Below are 26,346 nucleotides of genomic sequence, written 5' to 3' on the forward strand. Positions count from 1 at the left end.
CAGTGAAGTCATTTCTCCTCACCTCAGTCCTAAATGATCAGCTCCTTACCCCGAGAATATGTTCCTGCGCTTTAGATTCCCTGACCACTGGAAACAATCCATGCAATCAAACACCGTCAGAATTTTATAGCTTTCAATGAGAGGTGGCAAATGGAGTTTAATGTGGAGAAGTGTGAGGTGATTCACTTTGGAAAGAATAACAGGAATGCGGAATATTTGGCTAATGGTAAAATTCTTGGTAGTGTGGATGAGCAGAGGGATCTCGGTGTCCATGTACATAGATCCCTGAAAGTTGCCACCCAGGTTGATAGGGTTGTGAAAAAGGCCTATGGTGTGTTGGCTTTTATTGGTAGAGGGATTGAGTTCCGGAGCCATGAGGTCATGTTGCAGTTGTACAAAACTCTAGTACGGCCGCATTTGGAGAATTGCGTACAGTTCTGGTCGCCCCATTATAGGAAGGACGTAGAAGCTTTGGAACGGGTGCAGAGGAGATTTACCAGGATGTTGCCTGGTATGGAGGGAAAATCTTATGAGGAAAGGCTGATGGACTTGAGGTTGTTTTCGTTAGAGAGAAGAAGGTTAAGAGGTGACCTAATAGAGGCATACAAAATGATCAGAGGGTTAGATAGGGTGGACAGCGAGAGCCTTCTCCCGCGGATGGAGGTGGCTATCACGAGGGGACATAGCCTTAAATTGAAGGGTAATAGATATAGGACAGAGGTCAGAGGTGGGTTTTTTACGCAAAGAGTGGTGAGGCCGTGGAATGCCCTACCTGCAACAGTAGTGAACTCGCCAACATTGAGGGCATTTAAAAGTTTATTGGATAAGCATATGGATGATAAGGGCATAGTGTAGGTTAGATGGCCTTTAGTTTTTTTTCCATGTCGGTGCAACATTGAGGGCCGAAGGGCCTGTACTGCGCTGTATCGTTCTATGTTCTAATGAGATCACCTCTCATTCTCCTAAACTCCAGAGAATATAAGCCCAATTTCCTCAGCCGATCATAGAACAACCCAAATAACATCCAATAAAGAATTCCACTAATTAATAGTTTTTCCACAAAGCCGTCTCAGCATTCCGTGGAACAAAATGGAATTTGACTTATTTAGTCGAAGGAATTCTATAGTCCTGGCAATAGAGCAAGTGCAGTCTTTTTTTTAAAAAAACATCTTTATTATCCATCGCCTGGCTTTTGTACAGAATTGATTATCTTGTACAATGCAATGTACCCAAGCCAAGTCAAAGCCAACTTGACTTTTCATTTGAACGCATGCCAAATCTGCCTTTCCAGTTAAACAACCAATTTATTACCTTGCAACTGAACAAGTGCACTTTCAAAGTACAACAACACGAGTGAAGAATGAGCAGTTTTGAGAGTCTGTCACTGCCTCGTCATCTCTGGGGCTTAGCTTCTACTCCAACCTAGATTCTTTAATTTCCTTTTCCATTATTCATTCCTGGGATTGCAGGGCTGGTATTTATTGCACATTTTGTTTCTCTTGAGAAGGTGGGGCTGAGTCACCTTTTGAACCCTTGCAATTGGTGTAGTGATGATTCCCCCACAGCCCTGTTGGAGCTCCAGGACCTTTCGGAGCTATTGAAGCAACAGTGATATATTTCCAAGTGGAGATGTTGGTGGGAAATTGAGGTGGCGTTCGCCTGCACCCGTTACCCTTGTTCTTCCGAGGTGGTGGGCTTGGAGGTCATGTGCCTCTTTTCATAAGGGAATGATAATATTCCCTCCTCCCAGCAACAACCTGGCTTTTAATGCAATCAAAGGCTCTCACATTAGACCACAATAGTCAAAATTTAAATTTAGAATAATTTCTGTCACATCGGAGACCAGAATGAGATATCTGAAGATACTCGCAAATACTGGACTTGACTGGTACACCCAAGATATTGCCAATTACTGGCATTCAGCACATTATTAGAGTTGATCTCTTTGATTTCCTAAGGACACCCTGGAAACATTATCCTAGTTATATCAGCTTTCAAGCATAAATATATCCAGGACCTTTGAAGCCTCTTTGTTCACAGAAAATTGTACCATCATCATCATCTTCAACATATTTAGCAGTGTAGCTTAAATAAAATGCAGCTTATCTTCCAAATATGGCTGCAATTTTTTCTAAATAAATATTCATTCGCAGGATGTTGGATGTCGTTGGCTAGGCCAGCGTTCAGTGCCCATCCCCAATTGCCCTCGAGAAGGTGGCGCCAAGCTGCCTTAGAACTCCAGCAACAAGTAAATATTTGAAAATGGTTAGAAGGATTCCCATGAAGTTTGACCACTGGTGAACGGAGTCCTTTTTCTTAGGCAGTGCTTAGAGATCGAGGATGACTCGCTTCCACTCCAGTTCGATGGATTCCAACATGGCTGATCAGTCCAGTGTTCGATTGGAAGACTCTGCGACATGCAGAGATTGTGCTTGAAGGGTTGGGTAGATGGGGTGATTGGATGCTTGTGCGCTCTCTCCAATGCCCCAACTTTTTCTCTGCGTGCTCCTGCTGAAGTCTCGATGTGTTCAGCAACTTCCCGAATAAGCCTCTCTATTTTGTACCAGGTAATGGGTTAATAGAATATTGGCATGAAGTTACAGCTCCTCATTTTTCTTCAAAAATGATTTTTCAAAATCCTTAACTGAAATTTGAAATGAAACGGAGCAAACTGCTTTAAAATGGAAGGCCACCTTATGAGGTGACGTTGAGAAAGGCAGAAAAAGGCAAACCAAATGTGCCGAAAAGGGAGTGTAAAGAAAGTCTCTTCATATCTCAGCAGACATCCAAATCCAACCTCCTGCTGATCGATATATCAGGATATGGAAATGCTCTGAATTCAAAGAAATCTGACTCTGGGACAGCAGACATGATGTTTGATCCCCTTCAGATTAAGCAGGGATGGGGGTTTTTTTTAAACTGCAGGCCTAGTCGGTGTGGGTGACACAGGAACAAGAAAAAACAGCAATCAGTCACGCCAGCAAAAAAAAGCTTGTAGGCAACAAAGGATCTCTCTCTCCCTGCTGCTGGAGGAAGCTCAGCAAAAGTCATCTGAAGGAAATAGACAGCTTTCCAGCTACCCTTCAGAATCCCATGTCGTCAAACTAACTACCAGCCTGCCAGAGTGAACTCTGCCGGAATCACCAAAATTAAAAATGGCCACAACATACTGCCATCTATGCTCATGCACAAGCCAGTAATTTATATATTTTATTTTACTTTCATCTGTGATGCACGATCAATTGTACAAAGACTAAGGCTGGATACAACTGTGGCTTTATTGCAGTAAGATGTGTGGCCTCCCACAGCAGCTGGCGAAATGGCTGCTGAATAGAGGACACGCTCCTCCTACTGGGCGGAGCCAGCAGGCAAGGGCTACCGGCGAACCTGTAGTACAGGTCCTACCTTACATCACCTAATACAGGTGTAACAGTGGTTTACTACATTCACCCCCTGTTAAAAATGAGTCCGGCGGGGGTGGTGGAGAACTATATACAGTAGTGAATTTATGTATAGTGTTTTATCAGGGAAAAGGAAAAAAAAATGTCCTTTGAAAGTCCGGTGCCAGTTAGAGATTCAACCAGTCTGGTGCCTTGACGTTCCGCTGGGAGCGACCTAGCGGTGGCGGCGGTGTCAATGCTGGCCTGATGTTGGATGACTCCGGGAGTGTGCCGAAATCCTCTTCATCCTCTGGCATGGGCAGGGGAAGGAGGGATGGTCCTGGTGGAGATAATGTTGGGAGCTCCGGGAGAGGGGAGGGTGGCGCCGGGCCGGAGAAGTGTGTATGGGTGGAACCTGCTGGTGCCAGGTCCCTGAGGGAGACAGTATCTTGGTGGCCGTTGGGGTACGCCACATAGGCATACTAGGGGTTGGCATGGAGCAAGTGCACCCTATCCACCAACGGGTCCACCTTGTGGAGTCGGATGTGCCTACGGAGCAGGACCGGTCCTGGAGCTGCGAGCCAAGTGGGGAGCGACACCCCGGATGTGGACTTCCCGGGGAAGGCAAAAAGACGTTCATGGGGTGTGTTATTTGTAGCGGTGCACAGTAGTGACCGGATGGAGTGTAGTGCATCACGGAGGACCTCCTGCCAGCGAGAGGCTGGGAGGTTCCTGGACTGTAGGGCCAGTTGGACGGCCCTCCATACCGCCCCATTCTCCCTTCGACCTTCCCGTTTCCCTGGGGATTATAGCTGGTCGTCCTGCTGGAGGCAATACCCCTGCTGAGCAGGAACTGACCCAGCTCATCGCTCATGAATGAGGATTCCCTGTCACTGTGGACGTAGGCGGGGTAACCGAACATAGCGAAGATTGTGTTTAGGGCCTTGATGACGATGGCAGACGTCATATCGGGGCATGGGATGGCGAAGGGGAATCTGGGGTACTCAACGACTACACTGAGAATATACGTGTTTCGGTCGGTGGAGGTGAGGGGCCCTTTGAAATCCATGCTGAGGGGCGGGAGGCCTTCACCAGGCGCGCACGGTCCGGCCGGTAGAAGTGCGGCTTGCACTCCGCACAGACCTGGCAGTCCCTGGTGACTGTCCGCACTTCATCGACGGAGTAGGGCAGATTGCGAGCCTTGACAAGATGGTACAATCGTGTGACCCCCGGGTGACAAAGGCTGTCGTGTAGGGCCCGGAATCGGTCTACTTGTGTGCTGGCACATGTACCTTGGGATAGGGCATCTGGGGGTTCGTTGAGTTTGCCGGGGCGATACAAAATCTCGTTATTGTAGGTGTAGAGCTCAATCTCCACCTCAAGATCTTATCGTTCTTGATCTTGCCCCGCTGCGTGTTGTTAAACACGAAGGCTACCGACCGTTGGTCAGTGAGGAGAGTGAATCTCCTGCCGGCCAGGTAATGCCTCCAATGCCGCACAGCTTCAACGATAGCTTGGGCCTCTTTTTCGACGGACAAGTGTCGAATTTCTGAGGCATGAAGGGTGCGGGAAAAGAATGCCACGGATCTGCCTGCCTGATTGAGGGTGGCGGCTAGGGCGACGTCTGATGCGTTGCTTTCTACTTGGAAGGGCAGTATCTCGTCTATTGCGTGCGTCCCAGTCTTGACTATATCAGCTCTGAAATTGGCGAAGGCCTGTTGTGCCTCGGCCGTAAGGGGAAAGTGGTGGACTGAATGAGTGGGCGGGCCTTGTCCGCATAGTTTGGGACCCACTGGGTGTAGTAGGAGAAGAACCCCAGGCAGCGTTTGAGGGCCTTAGGGCAGTGGTGGAGGGGAAGCTCCATGAGGGGGCGCATGCGGTCGGGATCGGCCCCAGAACCCCGTTCTGGACCACATAGCCGAGGATGGCTAAGCGGGTTGTGCTGAACATGCACATTTCCTTGTTGTAGGTGAGGTTGAGGAGAGTAGCAGTGTGGAGGAATTTAGCAAGGTTAGCGTCGTGGTCCTGCTGATCGTGGCCGCAGATGGTGACATTGTCTAGGTACGGGAAGGTGGCCCGCAAACCGTACTGGGCAACCATTCGGTCCATCTCCCTTTGGAAGACCGAGGCCCCGTTAGTGACGCCGAAGGGAACCCTGAGGAAGTGATAGAGACGACTGTCCGCCTCGAAAGCAGTGTATTCACGGTCCGATTTACAAATGGGGAGCTGGTGGTAGGCGGATTGGAGGTCTATCGTTGAGAAGATCCGGTACTGCGTAATCTGATTGACCATATCAGATATGCGTGGGAGAGGGTACGCATCGAGATGCGTGTACCGATTGATGGTCTGGCTGTAGTCCACGACCATTCTGTCTTTCTCCCCAGTTTTAACGACTACCACTTGGGCTCTCCAGGCGCTGTTGCTGGCCGTGATGATGCCTTCGCAAAGCAACCGCTGGACCTTGGACCTGATGAAGGTCTTGTCCTGCGTGCTGTACCGTCTGCTCCTGGTGGCAATGGGTTTGCAATCCGGAGTTAGATTGGCAAAGAGGGAGGGTGGGTCGACCTTTAGGGTCGCGAGGCCTCACACAGTGAGGGTGGTATGGCCCGCCGAATTTGAGGGTAAGGCTCTGGAGATTGCACTGGAAGTCCAGGCTTAGTAGTAGTGCAGCGCAGCGATTAGGAAGGATGTAGAGGCGGAAGCCGCTGAATTCTACACCCTGAACCGTAAGAGTGCCCGTGCAGAACCCCGGATTGCGACAGAATGGGATCCGGAGACCAAGGAGATTCTTTGATTGGCGGGGTGGACCGCGAGGGAACAGTGCCTTACCATATCCGGGTGGATGAAGCTTTCGGTGCTCCCGGAGTCCAGCAGGCAAGAGGTCACATGGCCGTTGATTCTCACACTGGTTTAAGAGGTGGCCAGGTTGTGCGGACGGGACTGGTCGATTGTCACTGAGGCGATCTGCGGTCGGTCGTCGCTGGCGTCAGAAGATGGAGAACGTGGGGGGCCCAGGTCGTGGAATGCTGTCGGCGTCCATGCCCCGTGGGGACGATAAGATGGCGGCGCCTGAAGATCCTGCGGGGGACAAAATGGCGGCACCCATGGGCCACACGTTGCGGGAGCTGGACAAGATGGCGGCGCCCATGGGCCGCACGTTGTGGGGGCTGGACAAGATGGCGGCGCCCATGGGCCGCACGTGGACTGAGGGGGTGAAGATGGCAGCTCCTACTGGCCGCGCGTGGCCTCGGGGGGGAAGACGATGGCGGCGCCCACTGGCCGCGCGTGGTCCAGGGTGGTGAAGATGACGGCGCCCACTGGCCGTGCGTGATCCCGGATGAAGATGGCGGTGCCCATTGTGCGTGCGTCAGGGGTGAGGGGGCGATCGCAGCGACTGCGCGGGCCTGGCGCACTGCGGCAAAGTGGCCCTTTTTGCTGCAAGCCTTGCAAATGGCGGTGCGAGCCTGGCAGCGTTGGCGAGGGTGCTTCTGCTGGCCGCAGAAGTAACATCGGGGACCCCCGGGGTGCGTAGATTGGCTGTGGCGCAGGCGTATTGGCTGGGTAAGGCCCCGGCCAGTTTACAGTTCACCCATAACAAGGACAACAAGTAAACAAATACCACCTCAAACATCCTGGGAGAAATACAAGACGGTTAACAAGACTTCTGACCTGTCACTTTAGAAATTAAAGCTTCACAGAATCAGGAAATACAGTGCTGAAGAGTCCCTTCAGCCCATTGAGTCTTCACCTACGCATGTAAAACTCTGCCCTACCTCCCTAATCCCATTTGCCAGCACTTGGTTCAGAGCCTTGAATGTTATGGCTTGCCAAGTACTCTTCCAGGTACTTTTTAAAGGACGTGAGGCAACCCACTTGTACCACCCTCCCAGGCAGTGCATTCCAGACTGTCACCACCCTCTGGGTAAAACTGTTTCTCACATCATCCCCCTGCAAACCTCCTACCTCTCACCTTGAACCTGTCGTCTCCTCGTCACCGACCTTCAACTGAGGGGAACAGCTGCTCCCTATCCACTCTGTCCATGCCCCTCAATCTTGAACACCTCGATCAGATTATCCCTCCACCTTTGCTGCTCCAACGAAAACAACCCAAGCTTATTCCTATTATCTCTCTTCATAACTTTTTTTTTTTATAATTTAGATTACCCAATTATTTTTTCCAATTAAGGGGCAATTTAGTGTGGCCAATCCACCAACTTTGCACATTTTTGGGTTGTGGGGGCGAAACCCACGCAGACACGGGGAGAATGTGCAAACTCCACACGGACAGTGACCCAGAGCTGGGATCGAACCTGGGACCTCAGCGCCGTGAGGCGGTTGTGCTAACCACTAGGCCACCGTGCTGCCCTCTCTCTTCATAACTTAAATGTTACTTAATAACAACATAAGAACTAGGAGCAGGAGTAGGCCATCTGGCCCCCTCCGCCATTCAATGAGATCATGGCTGATCTTTTGTGGACTCAGCTCCACTTTCCGGACCGAACACCATAACCCTTAATCCCTTTATCCGTCAAAAAATTAACTATCTTTACCTCAAAAACTTTTAGTGAAGGAGCCTCAACTGCAAGGAATTCCATAGATTCACAGCCCTTTAGGTGAAGAAGTTCCTCCTCAACTCCATCCTAAATCTACTTATTTTGAGGCTATGTCCCCCTAGTTCTGCTTTCACCCACCAGTGGAAACAACCTGCCCTCATCTATCCTATCTATTCCCTTCATAATTTTATATGTTTCTATAAGATCCCCCCTCATCCTTCTAAATTCCAACGAGTACAGTCCCAGTCTCCTCAACCTCTCCTCGTAATCCAACCCCTTCAGCTCTGGGATTAACCTAGTGAATCTCCTCTGCACACCCTCCAGCGCCAGTATGTCCTTTCTCAAGTAAGGAGACCAAAACTGAACACAATACTCCAGATGTGGCCTCACTAATACCTTATACAATTGCAACATAACCTCCCTAGTCTTAAACTCCATCCCTCTAGCAATGAAGGAGAAAATTCCATTTGCCTTCTTAATCACCTGTTGTAAACTAACCTTTTGCAACTAATGCACTAGGACACCAGGTCTCTCTGCACAGCAGCATGTTTTAATATTTTATCATTTAAATAATAATCCCTTTTACTGTTATTCCTACCAAAATGGATAACCTCACATTTGTCAACATTGTATTCCATCTGCCAGACCCTAGCCCATTCACTTAACCTATCCAAATCCCTCTGCAGACTTCCGGTATCCTCTGCACTTTTTGCTTTACCACTCATTTTTGTGTCGTCTGCAAACTTGGACACATTGCACTTGGCACCCAACTCCAAATCATCTATGTAATTTGTGGGCCCAACACTGATCCCTGAGGGACACCACTAGCTACTGATTGCCAACCAGAGAAACAGCCATTAATCCCCACTCTTTGCTTTCTATTAATTAACCAATCCTCTAGCCATGCTACTACTTTATCCTTAATGCCATGCATCTTTATCTTATGCAGCAACCTTTTGTGTGGCACCTTGTCAAAGGCTTTCTGAAAATCCAGATATACCACATCCGTTGGCTCCCCATTATCTACCGCTCTGGTAATGTCCCCAAAAAATTCCACTAAATTAGTTAGGCACGACCTGCCCTTTATGAACCCATGCTGCGTCTGCCCAATGGGACAATTTCCATCCAGATGCCTCGCTATTTCTTCCTTGATGATAGATTCCAGCATCTTCCCTACTACCGAAGTTAAATTCACTGGCCTATAATTACCCGCTTTCTGCCTGCCTCCTTTTTTAAACAGTGGTGTCGCGTTTGCCAATTTCCAATCCGCCGGGACTGGACTCTAGTGAATTTTGGTAAATTATCACTAGTGCATTTGCAATTTCCCTAGCCATCTCTTTTAGCACTCTGGGATGCATTCCATCAGGGCCAGGAGACATGTCTACCTTTAGCCCCATTAGCTTGCCCATCACTACCTCCTTAGTGATAGCAATCATCTCAAGGTCCTCACCTGTCATAGCTGCATTTCTATCAGTCACTGGCATGTTATTTGTGTCTTCCACTGTGAAGACCGACCCAAAAAACCTGTTCAGTTCCTCAGCCATTTCCTCATCTCCCATTATTAAATCTCCCTACTCATCCTCTAAAGGACCAATATTTACCTTAGCCACTCTTTTTTGTTTTATATATTTGTAGAAACTTTTACTATCTGTTTTTATATTCTGAGCAAGTTTACTCTCAATCTATCTTACTCTTTATAGCTTTTTTAGTAGCTTTCTGTTGCCTCCTAAAGATTTCCCAGTCCTCTCGTCTCCCACTAATGTTTGACACTTTGTATGTTTTTTCCTTCAATTTGATACTCTCCCTTATTTCCTTAGATATCCACGGTCAATTTTCCCTCTTTCTACCGTCCTTCCTTTTTATTGGTATAAACCTTTGCTGAGCACTGAAAAATCGCTTGAAAGGTTCTCCACTGTTCCTCAACTGTTTCACCATAAAGTCTTTGCTCCCAGTCTACCTTAGCTAGCTCTTCTCTCATCCCATTGTAATCTCCTTTGTTTAAGCACAAAACACTAGCGTTTGATTTTACCTTCTCACCCTCCATTTGTATTTTAAATTCCACCATATTGTGATCGCTCCTTCCGAGAGGATCCCTAACGAAAAGGGATGATGGTGGATGGGCAATGGCAAACATTAAAAGAGTGCTTGGGTGAACTGCAACAACTGTTCATTCCTGTCTGGCAAAAAGATGAAACTGGAAATGTAGCCAAACCATGGCTTACAAAGGAAATTGGAGGCGGCATTAGATCCAAGGAAGAGGCATACAAATTGGCCAGAAAAGACAGCATAACTGGGGATTTGAAGTCTTTTAGAATTCAGCAAAGGAGGAGAAAGGGATTGATTAAGAAGGGAAAAATAGAGTACAAGAGTAAATTTGCAGGAACATAAAAACTGACTGTAAAAGCTTCTATCGTTATGTAAAAAGAAAAAGATTGGTGAAGACAAATGTAGGTCCCTTACAGTCAGAACCAAGGTAATGTATAATGCGGAACAAAGAAATGGCTGACCAACTAAAAACATGCTTTGGTTTTGTCTTCACAAAGGAGGACTCAAATAACATACCAAAAGCTCCAGGGTCCCAGGTTCGATTCCGGCTTGGGTCACTGTCTGTGCGGAGTTTGCACATCCTCCCCGTGTGTGCGTGGGTTTCCTCCGGGTGCTCCGGTTTCCTCCCACAGTCCAAAGATGTGCGGGTTAGGTGGATTGGCCATGCTAAATTGCCCTTAGTGTCCTAAAAAATAAGGTTAATTGGGGGGGGGGTTTACTGGTATAGGGTTGCCTTGAGTAGGGTGATCATTGCTCGACACAACATCGAGGGCCGAAGGGCCTGTTCTGTGCTATACTGTTCTATAACTCTAAATGTTGGGGGACACAGGGTTTAGGAGGGAAGAACTGAAATAAATCAGTATTGGTAGGGAAATTGATGGATTGAAGGCCGATAAGTTCCCAGGGTCTGGTGATCTACACCCAGAGCACTTATGGAAGTTGCCATAGAAATAGTGGATAGTTATCTCCCATGATTCTATTGTCTCTGGAACAGTTCCTACAGATTAGAGGGTAGCTAATATCACCCCACTATTTAAAAAGGGGAAGTAGAGAGAAAACAGGGAATTATAGACCAGTCAGCATTATGTTGGCAGTGGTGAAAGTACTAAAATCTATTACAAAAGATTCAATAGCAGAGCATTTGGAAAACAGTGGCAGGATTGACAGAGTAAACATGGATTTGCGAAAGGGAAATTATGCTCAACAAATCCACTAGAATTCTTGGGAGAATGTAACTAACAGTTGATGAAGGGTGGCCAGTGGATCTGGTTTATTTGGACATTCAGAGGGCTTTCAACAAAGTCCCACATGAGAGATTGGTGTGGAAAATTAGAGCACATGGGATGAGGGGTGGTGTATTGAGCTGGAAAGGAAACTGGTTGGCAGACTGGAAACAAAGTAGGAATAAACGTATCTTTTTCCAAATCGCAAGCAATGACTAATGGGGTACATAGAACATAGAACAGTACAGCACAGAACAGGCCCTTCGGCCCTCAATGTTGTGCCGAGCCATGATCACCCTACTCAAACCCACGTATCCACCCTATACCCGTAACCCAACAACCCCCCCTTAACCTTACTTTTATTAGGACACTACGGGCAATTTAGCATGGCCAATCCACCTAACCCACACATCTTTGGACGTGGGAGGAAACCGGAGCACCCGGAGGAAACCCACGCACACAGGGGGAGGACGTGCAGACTCCACACAGACAGTGACCCAGCCGGGAATCGAACCTGGGACCCTGGAGCTGTGAAGCATTTATGCTAACCACCATGCTACCCTGCTGCCCCTTCAGGGTACTTCAGGGATCAGTGCTAGGATCCCAGCTATTCACAATATATATTAATGATTTAGATTAGGGAACAGAATGTAATATCTCTAATTTTGAAGATGACACAAGCTGGGTGGGACTAGACAGGGTAGATGCAGGAAGGATGTTCCTCTCTCCCTAGCAGCTGACAGTAACCAACTCTTTAAAGTGATGAATAAACAGACCCAAACTCATGTGAAATCCCTCAATCGCTCCCTTCAAGGCAAACTTAATCTTCGCCAAATACAGGAACTCTATCAGGTCCCCAAGCCAAACTGAGGCACTGGGCAGAAAGGCTGACCTCCACCCCAACAGGACCTGCAGGTGAGCAATCAGTGAGGTGAAGGCTAAAACGGCTGTCCCACTCCAGTCTACATTCCCGGCAAGTCCTGCACTCTAAATATACCCCCAGGAGTCTGGGCTCCAAATCCAAGAGCAAGATCGCCGAAATGGTGCTGAAGAATTACCCCCAAAATTTCTCCAACTTCGGCAGGACAAGAACATATGTACATGTTTGGCCGCCTCTCTCCCACAGCGCTCGCAAATGTCCTCCACCCCTTCAAACACCCGGCTCATCCTCAACCTCCTCAGGTCCGCCTTGTGCACCAGCTTTAACTGTACTAACCTTCTCCAAAATCTTCCCATAAATCGCCAAGATGACCATTCTCCCCAACCCCATCACTGACAATACCCACTCCAACAACCAGGAGGGAGGTGCCACTGAAAACATCAGGAAAACCTTCCTTGCAAAGTCCCGCACTGCATATACCCAAGCCCCCCCCCCCCCCACAAACGGAATCCCAAACTTCTCCATCAACTCAAACTTGAAAACCGCCCTTCCAAAAATAAGGCTTAATTTCCATCACCCCCCCCCCCCCCCCCCCCCCCCCCAATCCCTAATACCTAGCACCCAGTTTTGCCGGCTCAAACACATGATTATCTCGAGCTGGCATCAACTTCGAACCCCCCCTCCCCCCCAAGTTGAAATGCTGCCGAAATTTCCTCCATATCTTCAGCATAGCTACGATCACTGGACTTCCCGAGTATTTCCCAGAGGCAAACGGGAGCAGCGCCGTGGTCAGCTCCTGCGACCTCGACCCACTACAAGGCCTTGCCTCCATCCTCACCCACATCGCCTCTGGCTCTCTACCAAAGCCCCGCACCTTCTCGGCGTTCGCCACCCATCGGATTCAGAGGAGCCAAACCGATCGTTGACCTCTGAAGCACCGTCTTCCGAATCCTCGTCGCTTCCCCCCCCCCCCCCCCCCCCCCCCACCCCATACGAACAACAAAATCAACCGTTCCACCCCCATAAAAACACCTTTGGTTAAAGGACTGGTAAGCAATCCACCTTCAGATGCAAAATTGTATTTAAACCCTCACTTAAAATTAAACTGATGTGTCCCCAGATTTGGTATGGCCACCGACACCCTCTTCATAAACCTACATCATCTCAATTCGGGGCATACCCACTAACCACCACCACAAACCTCCCCTCCAAAGCACCCATTACTATAACATATCTGCCCCTTCATCTGCCACCACCTTCTCCATCTGAAACCTAACTCTCTATCACTACCCTCGGGCCCTCGATTGCCCCTTCATGAAGCCATGCTGACTCTGCTTGATTATGCATTATAAGTACTCTACTATTACATCCTTTATAATAGATTGTTAACATTTTTCCATTGCCAAAAACTAAGCTATATAGTTACTGATTTCTGGTCTCCCCCTTTTTGAATGAAGGTGTTACATTGGCAGCTTTTCAATCCTCTCAGATTTTTCCAGAATTTAGGGATTCTTGGAACATTACTACCAATTCATCCACTATCTCTGTAGCTACTTCTTTTAATATCCTAGGATGCAACTTTTAATATCCTAGGATGCAACCTATCAGGTCCAGGGAACCTATCAGCCTGTACTCCCATTTGTTTCCCTTGTACTTTCCCCTAGTGACTGTTCTTGTATTTTATTTCTTCCCCCCCTTAAATATTTAATATTTTGGAATGTTATTAATGTGTTCCATCTTGAAGACAGGTGCAAAGTATTTCTTTAACTCCTCTGCCATTTCCTGGTTTCCCATTATTTCACCAGTCTCACTGTGTAAGGGGCCTTTGTTCACTTTGGCCTCTCTTCTTTCTGTTTATATAATTAAAGAAGCTCTCCCTGTCTGTTTTTATATTACTTGCTAGTTTACTCTCAGTTTATCTTCTCCCTCTTATTTTTCTTTCAGTTTAATACTATCTTTCACTTCCTTGGTTAACCATGATGTGGAAATGCCGGCGTTGGACTGGGGTGAGCAGAGCAAGAAGTCTTACAACACCAGGTTAAAGTCCAACAGGTTTATTTCAAATCACTAGCTTTTGGAGCAGGTTCCTTCACCTGAGGAAGGAGCAGTGCTCAGAAAGCTAGCGATTTGAAATAAACCTGTTGGACTTTAACCTGGTGTTGTAAGACCTCTTACTTAGTTAACCATGAATGATTTATCCCCTTCCTAGAACCCTTCCTCACTAGAATACATCTTTGTTGCGAGTCAAAAGGTTTTCAGAAACATCTGCCATTGCTGATCAACCATCTTTCCTGCTAAACTCCTTTCCCAATCCACTCCAGCCAACTCTGCCCTCGTCCCTTTATAATTACCCTTAAAGTTTAGCACAATTGTTTCTGACCCAAGTTTCTCACAATTAAATTGAACGTGAAATTCTACCATGTTATGCGCACTGCTTCCTAGGGGATCTTTTACTCAGATTGTTTACTAAACTTGCCTCATTATACATTACCAAATCTAATTTAGCCTAATCCCTGGTTAGATCCATAACATTAGGGGCAGCAGGGTAGCATGGTGGTTAGCATAAATGCTTCACAGCTCCAGGGTCCCAGGTTCGATTCCCGGCTGGGTCACTGTCTGTGGGGAGTCTGCACGTCCTCCCCCTGTGTGCGTGGGTTTCCTCCGGGTGCTCCGGTTTCCTCCCACAGTCCAAAGATGTGCGGGTTAGGTGGATTGGCCATGCTAAATTGCCCGTAGTGTCCTAATAAAAGTAAGGTTAAGGGGGGGGGGGGTTGTTGGGTTACGGGTATAGGGTGGATACGTGGGTTTGAGTAGGGTGATCATGGCTCGGCACAACATTGAGGGCTGAAGGGCCTGTTCTGTGCTGTACTGTTCTATGTTCTATGTTCTATCCGTTCCAGGAAAATGACCCAAATAGGAAACTGTCCTGAATACCTTATGAATTCTTCCTCATGGTTACCTCTACCAATTTGATTTTCTCAATCTACATGAAGATTAAAGTAATCCATGATTAAAGTACTGCCTCTTTTACATGCCTTTATCTCCTGTTTTATTCTCCATCTTACAGTATAGCCACTGTTTGGGGGCTTGTAGACTTTTCCCACCAGTGTCTTCTTCCCCTTGTTATTTCTTACCTCCACCCATACGTATTCAACCTCTTCTGATCAAAGATCATTTTTTGCTATTGTATTTATTCCATCTCATACCAACAAAACTACCCACCACCTTTCCTGCCTGTCCTGATGAAAAGTCATATACCCCTGAATATTTAATTCACAGTTTTGCTCTCCTTGTGACCGTGTCTCTGTAATGGCTATAAGATCATACCCATTAACCTCAATTCGTGCTGTCAATTCATTTATTTTCTGCAGAAAGCAATGAGCATTTAAGAGCCATTCATTTAGCCTTGTTACATTTTCTCCCCCTTTGACCCTATTTGTTGCTGTTTTTTATGTTTGTACACTGTCCCTTCCTGTCACACTGACTATCATTACCTAAATGGCTGCCTTGCAATGCTGTCCTATTCTTTTACTTTCCAAGCCTTACGTATCCAGTCTTCAGAACCATCCCCCACTCTATTTAGTTTAAAGTCTACTCTATTTCCCTGGTTATGCAGTTTGCAAGAACACTGGTCCCAGCACGGTTCCAGATGTAGGCCATCCCAATGGTACAATCTCCACTTTCCCCAGTACTGATGCCAGTGCCTCTTCTCCTACACCAGTCTGAGAGCCACAAATTCATCTCTCTAATTTGTACCCTATGCCAATTTGCATGTGGCTCAGGTAATAATCCAGAGACCAGAACCTTCAAGGTTCCGTTGTTTAATTTAGTGCCAAGCTCCTCAAACTCTATGCAGAACCTCTTTCCTCATTCTACCAATGTCACTGGTACCTACATGGACTATGGCAATGGGATACTGCCCTTCCCACTGCAAATTCCTCTCCAGCCCGCAGCAGATGTCCCAAACCCTGGCGGGCAGGCAATACAGCCTTCGGGACCAGTGATCTTGGCTACAGAGAAGAGTCGATTCCCATAAATATACTGTCCCCGACTACAACTACATTTCGGTTTTCTCCACCCATAATGCCCCAGTCTGCAGACAGTATGCCCAGACCTGCAGGGGCCGTGTTTGGCACATCTTGTGTTCACCGTCAGAATAAAAGAAACGCAACAGTCACTACTTCTTCATATGACCTTGCTGCCCCAACTACCTCAGGAATACACACATTAAATTGTACCAACATATGGAACAGGAACACAAGTAGGCCATTCGGCCTCTCAAGCCTGCTCCGCCATTCAACAAGATCAAGGCTAATCCATTTGTCTTTCAAACTCAGGCACTAGAACACCTAGCTTCTTCTACATCTTAGAATTTTGCAGACGCTCTCCCTTTAAGTAATACCGTGCTTCCTGCCAAAGTCAAAAGCATTCATGTTTTCCCACATTGTATGCTATTTGCCAGATTTTTGTCCACTTGCTCAACCAATCTACATCCATCGCAACTTCCTTATGTCCTCTTCACAGCATACTTCCCTACCTCTTTATGTCATCTGCAAATTTGGCTACCACTCCCCTCATCTAAATCATTGTCATAAATTGTAAAAGGTTGAGGCCCAATCCAGACCTCAGAGACTCCACTCGCCACATCTTGCCAATCAAACAAAGACCTATTTTAGCATACCCTTGTCAGCTAGCCAGCCAATCTTCGATCCACGCTAATAGGTTACCCATATTTTATTATAAAATTCAGAGGTGCTGTCAAGCATTCAAAAAAGGCAAGAAGATAAATCGCACACCTCTTCCTGGAGTGATGCAATCGTCTGGATTAGGGATTGATTTTCCTTTGCCTGGAAGTAACACAAAAATTGGATGTCATACATCGAGTCCTGGTCACTGTTCAAACTTGACAACCATCTAGTGAGACTTGTTCAATGGAAGAATTACCTCTTGCTTATTTTGAAGGAGAAGCCTTTTGTTGCTCTCTTGCAAAGTACATAACTGTGTCTTCAAATCTTCCAGGTCTTCTTTCAAAGACTTTTCTATTAAAATGGATTGATGGACACTGTGCAGATTAGAGACAAAGGTAATTGAGGATCTGTTGATGCTAGAATTGCAAACATGACCAATCACAATACCGTTCTTGTTCAATGCAAACTGTCAGATAGATTGAAATGGGTTTTGATTTTCAATACCAAATGTGGGATTGACCAGGAATAGAACTGAATTGTGTGAGGAGGGGGAAAATAAAACAGGGCATGCCCAATTTATAAGCCCATTGCCTCTCCCCAATTGATTATTGTGCTCAGTGCAGCATCTACAAAGAACAAGAAGCACACATTCCCAATCACCAAGAGAAATGTTAGTGACATTAGCAACAAGAGGATCAGCTTTGGTTCAGTTTTTAAAAATTTGTTTGAGATGTGGGCATCACTGGCTGGGCCAGCATTTATTGCCCTTGGAATTGAATGGTTTGCGCGGTCATTTCAGAGAGCATTTAAAAGTCAACCATATTGCTGTGGATCTGGAGTCACATGTAGGCCAGACCAGGTGAGGACTGCAAATTTCCTTCCCTGAAGGACATTAGTCAACCAGACAGGTTTTTACAACAATCGACAATGGTATCATGGTCATCATTAGACTTTTACTTACAGATTTTTACTGAATTCAAATTTCAAAATCTGCTGTGATGGGATTTGAACTGGGTCCCCAAGACATTACCACAGGTCTCTGGATTACTAGTGCAGCAACAATACCACTACACCATTGCCTCTCTCAACTCAGTGGTAGAGGGTCATGGATTGAATCATAGAATTCACAGTGCAAAAGGAGGCCATTCAGCCCATCAAGTCTGCACCGACCCTTGGAAAGCGCACCCTACTCAGTCCACACCTCCACCCTATCCTTGTAACCCAGTAACCCCACCTAATCTTTTTTGGACAATAAAGGCAATTTAGCATGGCCAATCCACCTAACCTGCTCATCTTTGGACTGAGAGAGGAAACGGGAGCTTATCTAAACTGGAGGCTGCCATTCCATTTCAGTGCTGTGCTTCGTTGTCCATGGAGCTGCCTTTTCACAGAATCCATAGAATTCCCACAGTGCAGAAGGAGACCATTTGGCCCATTTAGTATGCATCAACCCTATGAAAGAGCACTCTACCTAGGCCCAAGCCCCCTTCCTATCCCATCACCTTGCGCATTGTTCATGGCCAATCCACCTAACGTGTACATTGTTGGACTGTAGCAGGAAATTGGAGCACCCGGAGGAAAATCAGGCAGACACAGGGAGAAAGCGCAAACCCCACACAGTCACCCGAGGCCGGAATTGAACCTCGGACCGTGGAGGACGTCCAAGCTCCACACAGTCATCCAAGGCCGGAATTGAACCCTAGCATTATAGTACTAACCACTGTGCCACCATGCCTCTCACCTTCAATTTGACCCTAAACCATTAGCCCTCTCAGGTGGGCGTAAAAAGTCCTACACTACTCCTTTCAAGAGGAGCAGGACAGACTCTCTTCTCTTCCCCCACCCCCCATTCAGTGTCATGGCGAATATTCATCCCTCGAGCAACATCTACAAAATATCAAATACAGAATCAGATTACTATCTGAGTGTTTTGGAGAGCTTCGCTGCTGCATTTCCCGCCACCTTTAGTAGATATGCAAAATCTCTCTGGGCTGCCCTGAGACCACAAGGACGTCATATAATCACAAGTTATCTCCATCTTAAAAGTGAGTCATACAAATCACTCCAGCACCACCAATTCAAACCATAAAACAGACAAGATAACGCTCGCATGTGGAGTAAATGGGCCACCTATGGCCATGCTCTATTTACCACTGGAAAGCGTTGGCCTGTTGTTGCAACTAGGATGCAACAACATTCATTTATATAGCACCTTCAATATATTAAAGCATCTAATTGTGCTTCACAGGAGTATATCAAACAAAATTTGACAAGGAACGTTTTGTCATTGGATGTGGGCGTCGCCGGCATTTGTTGTCCATCCCCAATTACTCTTGAACTGAGTGACTTGCTGGGCCATTACAGAGTCAACCACATTGCTGTGGGTCTGGAGTCACAGGTAGGCCAGATCGGGTTTGGACAACAGATTTCCTTCCCTAAAGGACATTGGTAGGTTTTTACAAGCTTCATGGGCACTATTACAGAGACTAGCTTTCAATTGCACATTTATTCATTGAATTTAAATTCAACCAACTGCCATGGTGGGATTTTAACCTGTGTCCCAAGAACCTTAGCCTGGGCGTTTGAGTTAATAGTCCAGTGACGTTGTCACTACTCCACTGTCTCCCATTAATAATGGGACACAAGAACAAGTGAGAGCTGAATTTTAAAGTGTGCTTTAAAGGGGGAAAGGGAGTTGGAGGGAGAGAATTCCAGAGCTTAGGAATTGGACAGCTGGAGGCAGGGCTGCCATTAATGGTGCAGCCACTAAAATTGGGGATGTGCGAGAGACCAGAATTGGAGGAGCGCAGAGAGAGGTTACAAGGCACAAGGTGTTGGAAAGGGACGAGGCTGTGAATAGGTTTGAAAGCGAGATGGAAGATTCAAAACCAAGATGTCTCTCCATGGATGACAGCGAGCACAGGGGTGACGGGTCAACAGGATACAGAGAGAGTTGGGACAGGAGCAAGAGAGTTTTGGATGATCTCAAGTTTGTGGAGAGAAAGATATGAGGCTGGCCAGGAACGTGTTGGAATAGTCAACATGATGGTGAATTATTGAGCAGCCTTTGAGGAATGTATTAATAATATATTTACAAAAAATAATTCTAAATAAAGTTTTAAAATGGAAAAGATCTTAAATTGCTTTTTAAAAAAAAAAAATGGCCCTCTCCTCACCTTTTCACCTGACTGTGCAGCTCCTCATTTTCCTCCATTAGCCGATTGTTACTTTCTTCTGTAGCGTCCACCGCTAATCTTAACTTCCGATTCTGCTCCTGAAGCTTTTGGTGGTTGTACTGGAGATCGGCAATGGACGAGATTAAATCTGATGTCTCGCTGCATTGGAAAAGCCGGAGAGTTCAATTTTTTTCCAGGAGGTAATTCCCAACATTCCTTCAATGAGGTATTTAAACCTGTCACAACTTTGTACAAAAAAGGTGTACAAGGAAAACCTGTTCCCCTTAACAGATTGTTCAATGACCAGGGGTAAATGAGATTTAAGGTTTTGGGCGAGAGATGGGAAGAGCTTTGTACACAGTGAGTGGTCATGACCTGGAACTCACTGCCCATGAGAATGGTGGAACCCAAAACTATTAGTGATTGCCAAAGAAGTAGGAAATGCGCTCGAGAGAAATGAAATTGCAAAGTTAGTGATAGTGCCGGAGAATGGGACCAGCTGGATTGCTCCACAGCTGCATGGATTCATGGGCACAATGACCTCCTTCTGTACCATAATCACCATGACTCGTGTATCATCTTTTTGTATTAAATCCTTAAACAAGGGGATTGCAGGCAAGGCCAGAATTTATTGCCCTATCTTAGATGATGGTGAGAGATCTTGAACTCTGATACAATCAAGTGGCAGTGGGTTAGCACTGCTGCCTCACACCAACCTTGACTGGCTGCCTGTGTGGAGTTTGCATGTTCTCCCCATGTCTGTGTGGGTTTCCTCCGGGTGCTCTGGTATCCTCCCACAGTCTAAAGATGGGCCAGTTAGGTGGATTGGCCATGTTAAAATTGCCCATTAGTGTCCAACAATATGCAGGTTAGGTGTGGTTATTGGGATGGGACGGGGGAGTAGGGCCTGGGTGCTTTTGGTCTATACTAGTCTTTGCACCCCACACAAAAGTCTCATCATCCCACATCCCCCTCATATATACATAAATGTTATCAACATCGCTAACAATTGACAAGTTATATAATTACTTAAAAACTGGACGTTGCGGCAGGGGGTGCAAAGACAAAGAAAAGGAGGACACTTATTAACCACAAAAGTTCCACCCTGATGTTTTGCTTGGCAAAAGTTGTACCAATTTATGTTGGGTATAATATGATATGACAAGTATAATGTTCATAGGAAATGCTTATTATGGCACCATATATTACCAGAGTGACATCAACTGAAACACTTTACTTACAGGTCCCCTTTTGAAATTTCTCCACCAAATGCCTCCAGGCTTCCCACTGTTCCATCGGAAAATTTTGTTCCTAATGAAAGTGGAAGGTTTGTATGAGCTTATGTTGGTGTTAGACAACATACTGAGAAACAACTGTAAAACAAAACTAGCATTTCAAATTTGACCCTGGTGAATATACACAGGAAGAACACAAGGATGAAAAATTGTAAATGCTGTCGAGTTAAGCACACTGAGATAATGGGGCTGCAACTGGATGCAGCTATAACTGAAATATACTCCAGACCTTGAAGTTAGTTCAATTTGATTTATTGAACCTGTCACACAATTAGCTCAGTTCTCTGAGAGTTCAACTCTGGTAACCCAAGTGTGATTCCTCTGTCTGACTGAACCAGACCAGCTCTTAGCCACGTGCTGTAGGTGTTATGTTATATATACACCGGACTCACTCAGTAGATATCCCCAGTGGAAAGAGGCGGAGTGAGTGCCTCGTGCCTTTTATAGTGGTAAACCACCCCCAAGTGTTCTGCCTGCTGATTGGTTATGTCCTGTTCTCAGTGTTCATTAGCTACCTGTCTGTATATCATGACATCTCCCCTTTTGAAATGTTTTTCTGTAACATGTGAAAGTATTTACATGTAGGCCGAAAGACTAACTTATTTACATACAATGGCAGATGGGAACATATGTACATGTGAAAACAGGTGTCGATAATGTGCGAAAACAGAACATAGCAAACAAAACAAACGTTCACAAGTCCAGTCTCTGGGGCTTGCATCTGATCCTGGTCGACCGCCGGAGAGGTGTTGGTGGGGACGACGGCGCCTTGATAGGCAGGATTGAAGCTGGACTGGCGGCCTTGTGGTTCGAGGCATCAGGAGGTGGCACAATAACAGATGGAAACAACAAAGAATGTGGTTGTGGGTGGGCAACTGTGCGCAGTGCCCGTCTGTTTCGCCGCATAACAGAGCCATCAGCCATACGCACAACATACGATCGAGGAGCAGCCTGTCGAACAACAACAGCTGGAGCTGACCAGCCTCCATCAGGTAGCTTGATCCGAACAGCATCCATCGGGGACAGCACAGGCAAATTGGTGGCATGAGCATCATAGCTCTGCTTTTGCCGGTCTGAGTTTCTGCACCTTCTGCAGAACCGGGAGGTGATCCAGATCAGGCAAGTGTATGGCTGGAAGCATCATCCGCAGGTCCCTGTTCATCAGGAGTTGAGCTAGTGACGTGCCGGTAGACAGAGGGGTTGCCCTGTACGCAAGCAGCGCAAGGTTGACATCAAAGGCAGAACCCACTGCCTTGCAGATGAGCTGCTTCACTATCTGCATCCCTTTCTCAACCTTCCCGTTGGACTGCGGGTAATGTGGGCTGGAAGTGACGTGATGAAACTGATAAAACTGGGCAAATCTTGACCACTCTTGACTGCTGAAGCAAGTACTGTTGTCACTCATGACAGTGAGTGGAATACCATGCCTGGAGAACGTTTCCTTACAGGCCTTGATGATGGTCTTGGACGCGAGGTCAGAGAGCTTCAAGACTTCTGGGTAGTTGGAAAAATAATCAATGATTAACACATAATCAAGACCATTGGCACGAAAGAGGTCGATGCCCACCTTGGACCATGGGGAGGTCACGGATTTCGTGCTGCTGAAGAGTCTCCTTGCCCTGTGTTGGCTGGAAGCGTTGGCAGGTCGGACAGTTGAGGACCATATTTGAGATGTCCTGACTAATCCCAGGCCAGTAGACAGTTTGCCTGGCTCTCTGCCTGCACTTCGACGCCCAGCTTTCCCTCATGGATTTGCCGGCGCACCAAGCTCTGGAGACTGAGTGGAATGACAATGCGGTCCAGCTTGAGGAGGATACCATCAACCACCGTCAGGTTGTCCTTCACATTGAAGAATTGAGGGCACTGCCCTTTTTGCCAGCCATTGGCGAGGTGGCGCATGACACGCTGCAGAAGAGGGTCTTTGGCTGTCTCGTCGCGAATGCGAAGCACCTTGTCATCCGACGCCGGGAGGTTGCTGACCCACAGCTGCACCTGTGATTCGATCTGTCGGATGAATGCCAGCAGGTCATCAGGCAAGGTTATGGATTGGGACAAGGCATCCGCAATAATGAAATGAAAAAAATGAAAAATGAGCTCCTTGCCAGCTGTGTACACAAGCTCAAATTCGAAGTCGTGCCTTTCGAGTCTCAGGAGGATGCGCTGTCGTTCAGGTCCTTGTGGATAATGTGGACCAGAGGCCTGTGGTCCGTCTCAACAGTGAACGTCGGCAGGCCGTAGACATAATCGTGGACCTTGAGAAATCCAGTGAGAAGGCCCAGGCATTCCTTTTCACTTTGAGCGTACCACTGCTCGGTGGGTGTCATCGCCCGTGATGCGCAGGCAACCGGTGCCCAGGATGAGCTGTCATCGCGCTGGAGCAACACCGCGCCGATGCCATCCTGGCTCGCATCTGTCGAGATTTTAGTTTCCCTGTCAGGGTCAAAAAAATGCCACTACAGATGAGGTGGTGAGCTTGCCTTTCAGCTCCAACCACTCTGCTTGATGAGCTGCTTGACACTCAAAGGCAGTAGACTTTTTCACCAGGTGTCTGAAGGCCGTGATGTGAGAGGCCAGGTTTGGGATAAACTTGCCCAAATGTTTACCATGCCTAGGAAGCGCAGCACCGCCTTCTTGTCTTCAGGGGTCTTCTGGCTTCGATGGCCTTGACCTTGTCTGTGTCCGGGCGCACACCCTGCTGAGATTTCTGGTCACCTCAGAACTTAAGTGTCAACATGCCAAAGCAACACTTGGTCCTGTTCAGCTTGAGGCCATTGGCATGGACATGGCCGAATACCTGCTGGAGACGAGAGATGTGCTCTTCGGGGGTTGTGGACAATATGATAACGTCGTCCACATACACACGAACCCCTTCAATGCCCTCCATCATCTGCTCCATGATTCTATGGAAGATCTCCGAGGCCGAGACAATGCTGAACGGCATACGATCATCGCAGACCCTGCCGAATGGTGTGTTGAAGGTGCAGAGCCTTCTGCTGGATTCTTCCAGCTGGATTTGCCAGAATCCATGTGACGTATCTAACTTTGTGAAAAAACAGGCGTGTGCCATCTCACTTGCGAGTTCCTCCCGCTTCGGGATGGGGTAGTATTCCCGCATTACATACTGGTTGAGATCCTTGGGATTAATGCAGATGCGCAGCTCCCCCGAAGGCTTTTTTTTTTTACACATACCATCGAGCTGCCCCAGTCAGTCGGTTCTGTAACTTTGGAGATAATGACCAGGTCCTGAAGATCCTTTAACTGCGCCTTCAGGGGCTCCTCCAGTGAAGCAGGGACTCGGCGTGGTGCGTGGCCCACAGGCATGGCATCAGGCCGTAGCAGGATCGTGTACCGATATGGCAGAGTACCCATCCCATCAAACACATCCGGATACTGAGCAAGGATGTCGTCAATGCCGGCTTGAAGAACCATGTTGGGGGAGGTCATTGTGTACACCTGCTGCACAAGGTGTAGTTGCTTGCATGCATGTGCGCCGAGCAGGGAGGCCCTGTCTGGCTTGACGATTTCAAACCTTAGCCTTGCGTGAATACTCCTGTTGGAGATGAGCAGATGGCAGGATCCCAGTGCTGTGATGGCAAAAGAGCGTGCAAAATGGCCGCTTTCATCAAGGCTGAGGCGCTGCATCCGGGTGATGGCTTGCACACACTGCCTCGTGGGAGGCAAGTTTCTCATTTGGGCCGCTTTGTATTGGGAATACACTGTACATGTATTGCTCATGCACTGTACATGTTTCAATCGCGACTGGCAGGGTCATATACTTTATTTTTTAAAAGCTGCTCTCTCAGAGGATCAGAGTGAACTCCAGAAACGATTTGGTCTCTGATCATGGAGTCAGCAATATCACCAAAGTTGTAGGACAACGCTAGTAGACGGAGATTAGTTAGGAAGGAGTTGAAAGAGTCATCTTTACCTTGTAGGCGTTGTTTGAATATATAGCGCTCGAAGATTTCATTGGTGTCCACTTCACAATGACTATCAAAATTGTCCAGGATGGTCTGAAACTTCGTCTTGTCCTGGCCTTCGGTGAAGTTAAACGAGTTGAAGAGTTGGATGGCATGATCCCCCGCAGTTGAGAGGTGAAGCGCAATCTTTTTTGTATCAGGCGCACCCTCGAGGTCTGAGTCTTTGATGTACAGCAGAAACCTTTGCTTGAAAGTCCGCCAGTTGGCACCGAGATTGCCGGAGGTCCACAGCCGTTGAGGAGGCTGCATCTTCTCCATGGTGCCGGGATACATTTGCTGGTCGTCACGGAACAGATCGAGGTAAACCACCTAGGGATAGCAGTCTGCTGGCACCATGTCGTGTTAAGCACACTGAGATAACACGGGCTGCAACTGGATGCAGCTATAACTGAAATATACTCCAGACCTTGAAGTTAGTTCAATTTGATTTATTGAACCTGTCACACAGTTAGCTCAGTTCTCTGAGAGTTCAACTCTGCTAACCCAAGTGTGATTCCTCGGCCTGACTGAACCAGACTAGCTCTTAGCCACGTGCTGTAGGTGTTATGTGATATATACACCGGACTACCTCAGTAGATGTCCCCAATGGAAAGAGGCGGAGTGAGTGCCTCGTGCCTTTTATAGTGGGAAACTACCCCCAAGTGTTCTGCCTGCTGATTGGTTATGTCCTGTTCTCTGTGTTCATTAGCTGCCTGTCTGTATCTCATGTGCATGTCTGCATATCATGACAAGTACTGATTTAACAAGAAAGGCGTTACCTGATATGAGACCATCACAAAGCTGGGCAACATCTTCTTCAACATTTACAGCTTCCTGCGTCTTCTCATGGATACTATGCATGTACAATATGGAAATATGCATCAGGTAAAGCAAAGATCCATTGTAAATCAGATTAACTTTCAGCACTTGCATTATTGTATCAATGTTCTTCATGTGGTGCATTCTGCATTCCTTGGACAAGCTTTGAACTGAATCAGAATATCAGATAAATGTGTAAACTGAGAGTCATACTAATATCAGGGCGTCTTGCCCCAGTGGTGCTCTAGTAGTACAAGAACACTTACGATGGCCAGATACTCTGGGTTAGTGAACATGCCTCTCGATATAAAATCAATGATGGTGAAG

The 26,346-nt window shown here is 47.1% G+C and overlaps 1 protein-coding gene across 3 annotated transcripts in view; it reads right to left on the reverse strand.

Annotated features, from left to right (window-relative positions):
* LOC119973262 (lymphoid-restricted membrane protein) overlaps nt 1-26,346 on the reverse strand; it is a 227,807-nt gene that overhangs the window by 174,107 nt on the left and 27,354 nt on the right. For all 3 annotated transcript variants that reach the window (XM_038811012.1, XM_038811011.1, XM_038811010.1), the window contains exons 5-9: nt 25,980-26,053; nt 21,188-21,257; nt 19,947-20,105; nt 17,027-17,144; nt 16,879-16,929 (exon numbers count right to left, since the gene is read on the reverse strand). In XM_038811012.1, coding sequence (XP_038666940.1) covers nt 16,879-16,929; nt 17,027-17,144; nt 19,947-20,105; nt 21,188-21,257; nt 25,980-26,053 — 472 coding nt within the window. The remainder of the gene's footprint in view (nt 1-16,878; nt 16,930-17,026; nt 17,145-19,946; nt 20,106-21,187; nt 21,258-25,979; nt 26,054-26,346) is intronic.

Source organism: Scyliorhinus canicula, chromosome 11 (genome assembly GCF_902713615.1).
Source record: "Scyliorhinus canicula chromosome 11, sScyCan1.1, whole genome shotgun sequence".
Lineage (NCBI taxonomy): Eukaryota > Metazoa > Chordata > Chondrichthyes > Carcharhiniformes > Scyliorhinidae > Scyliorhinus > Scyliorhinus canicula.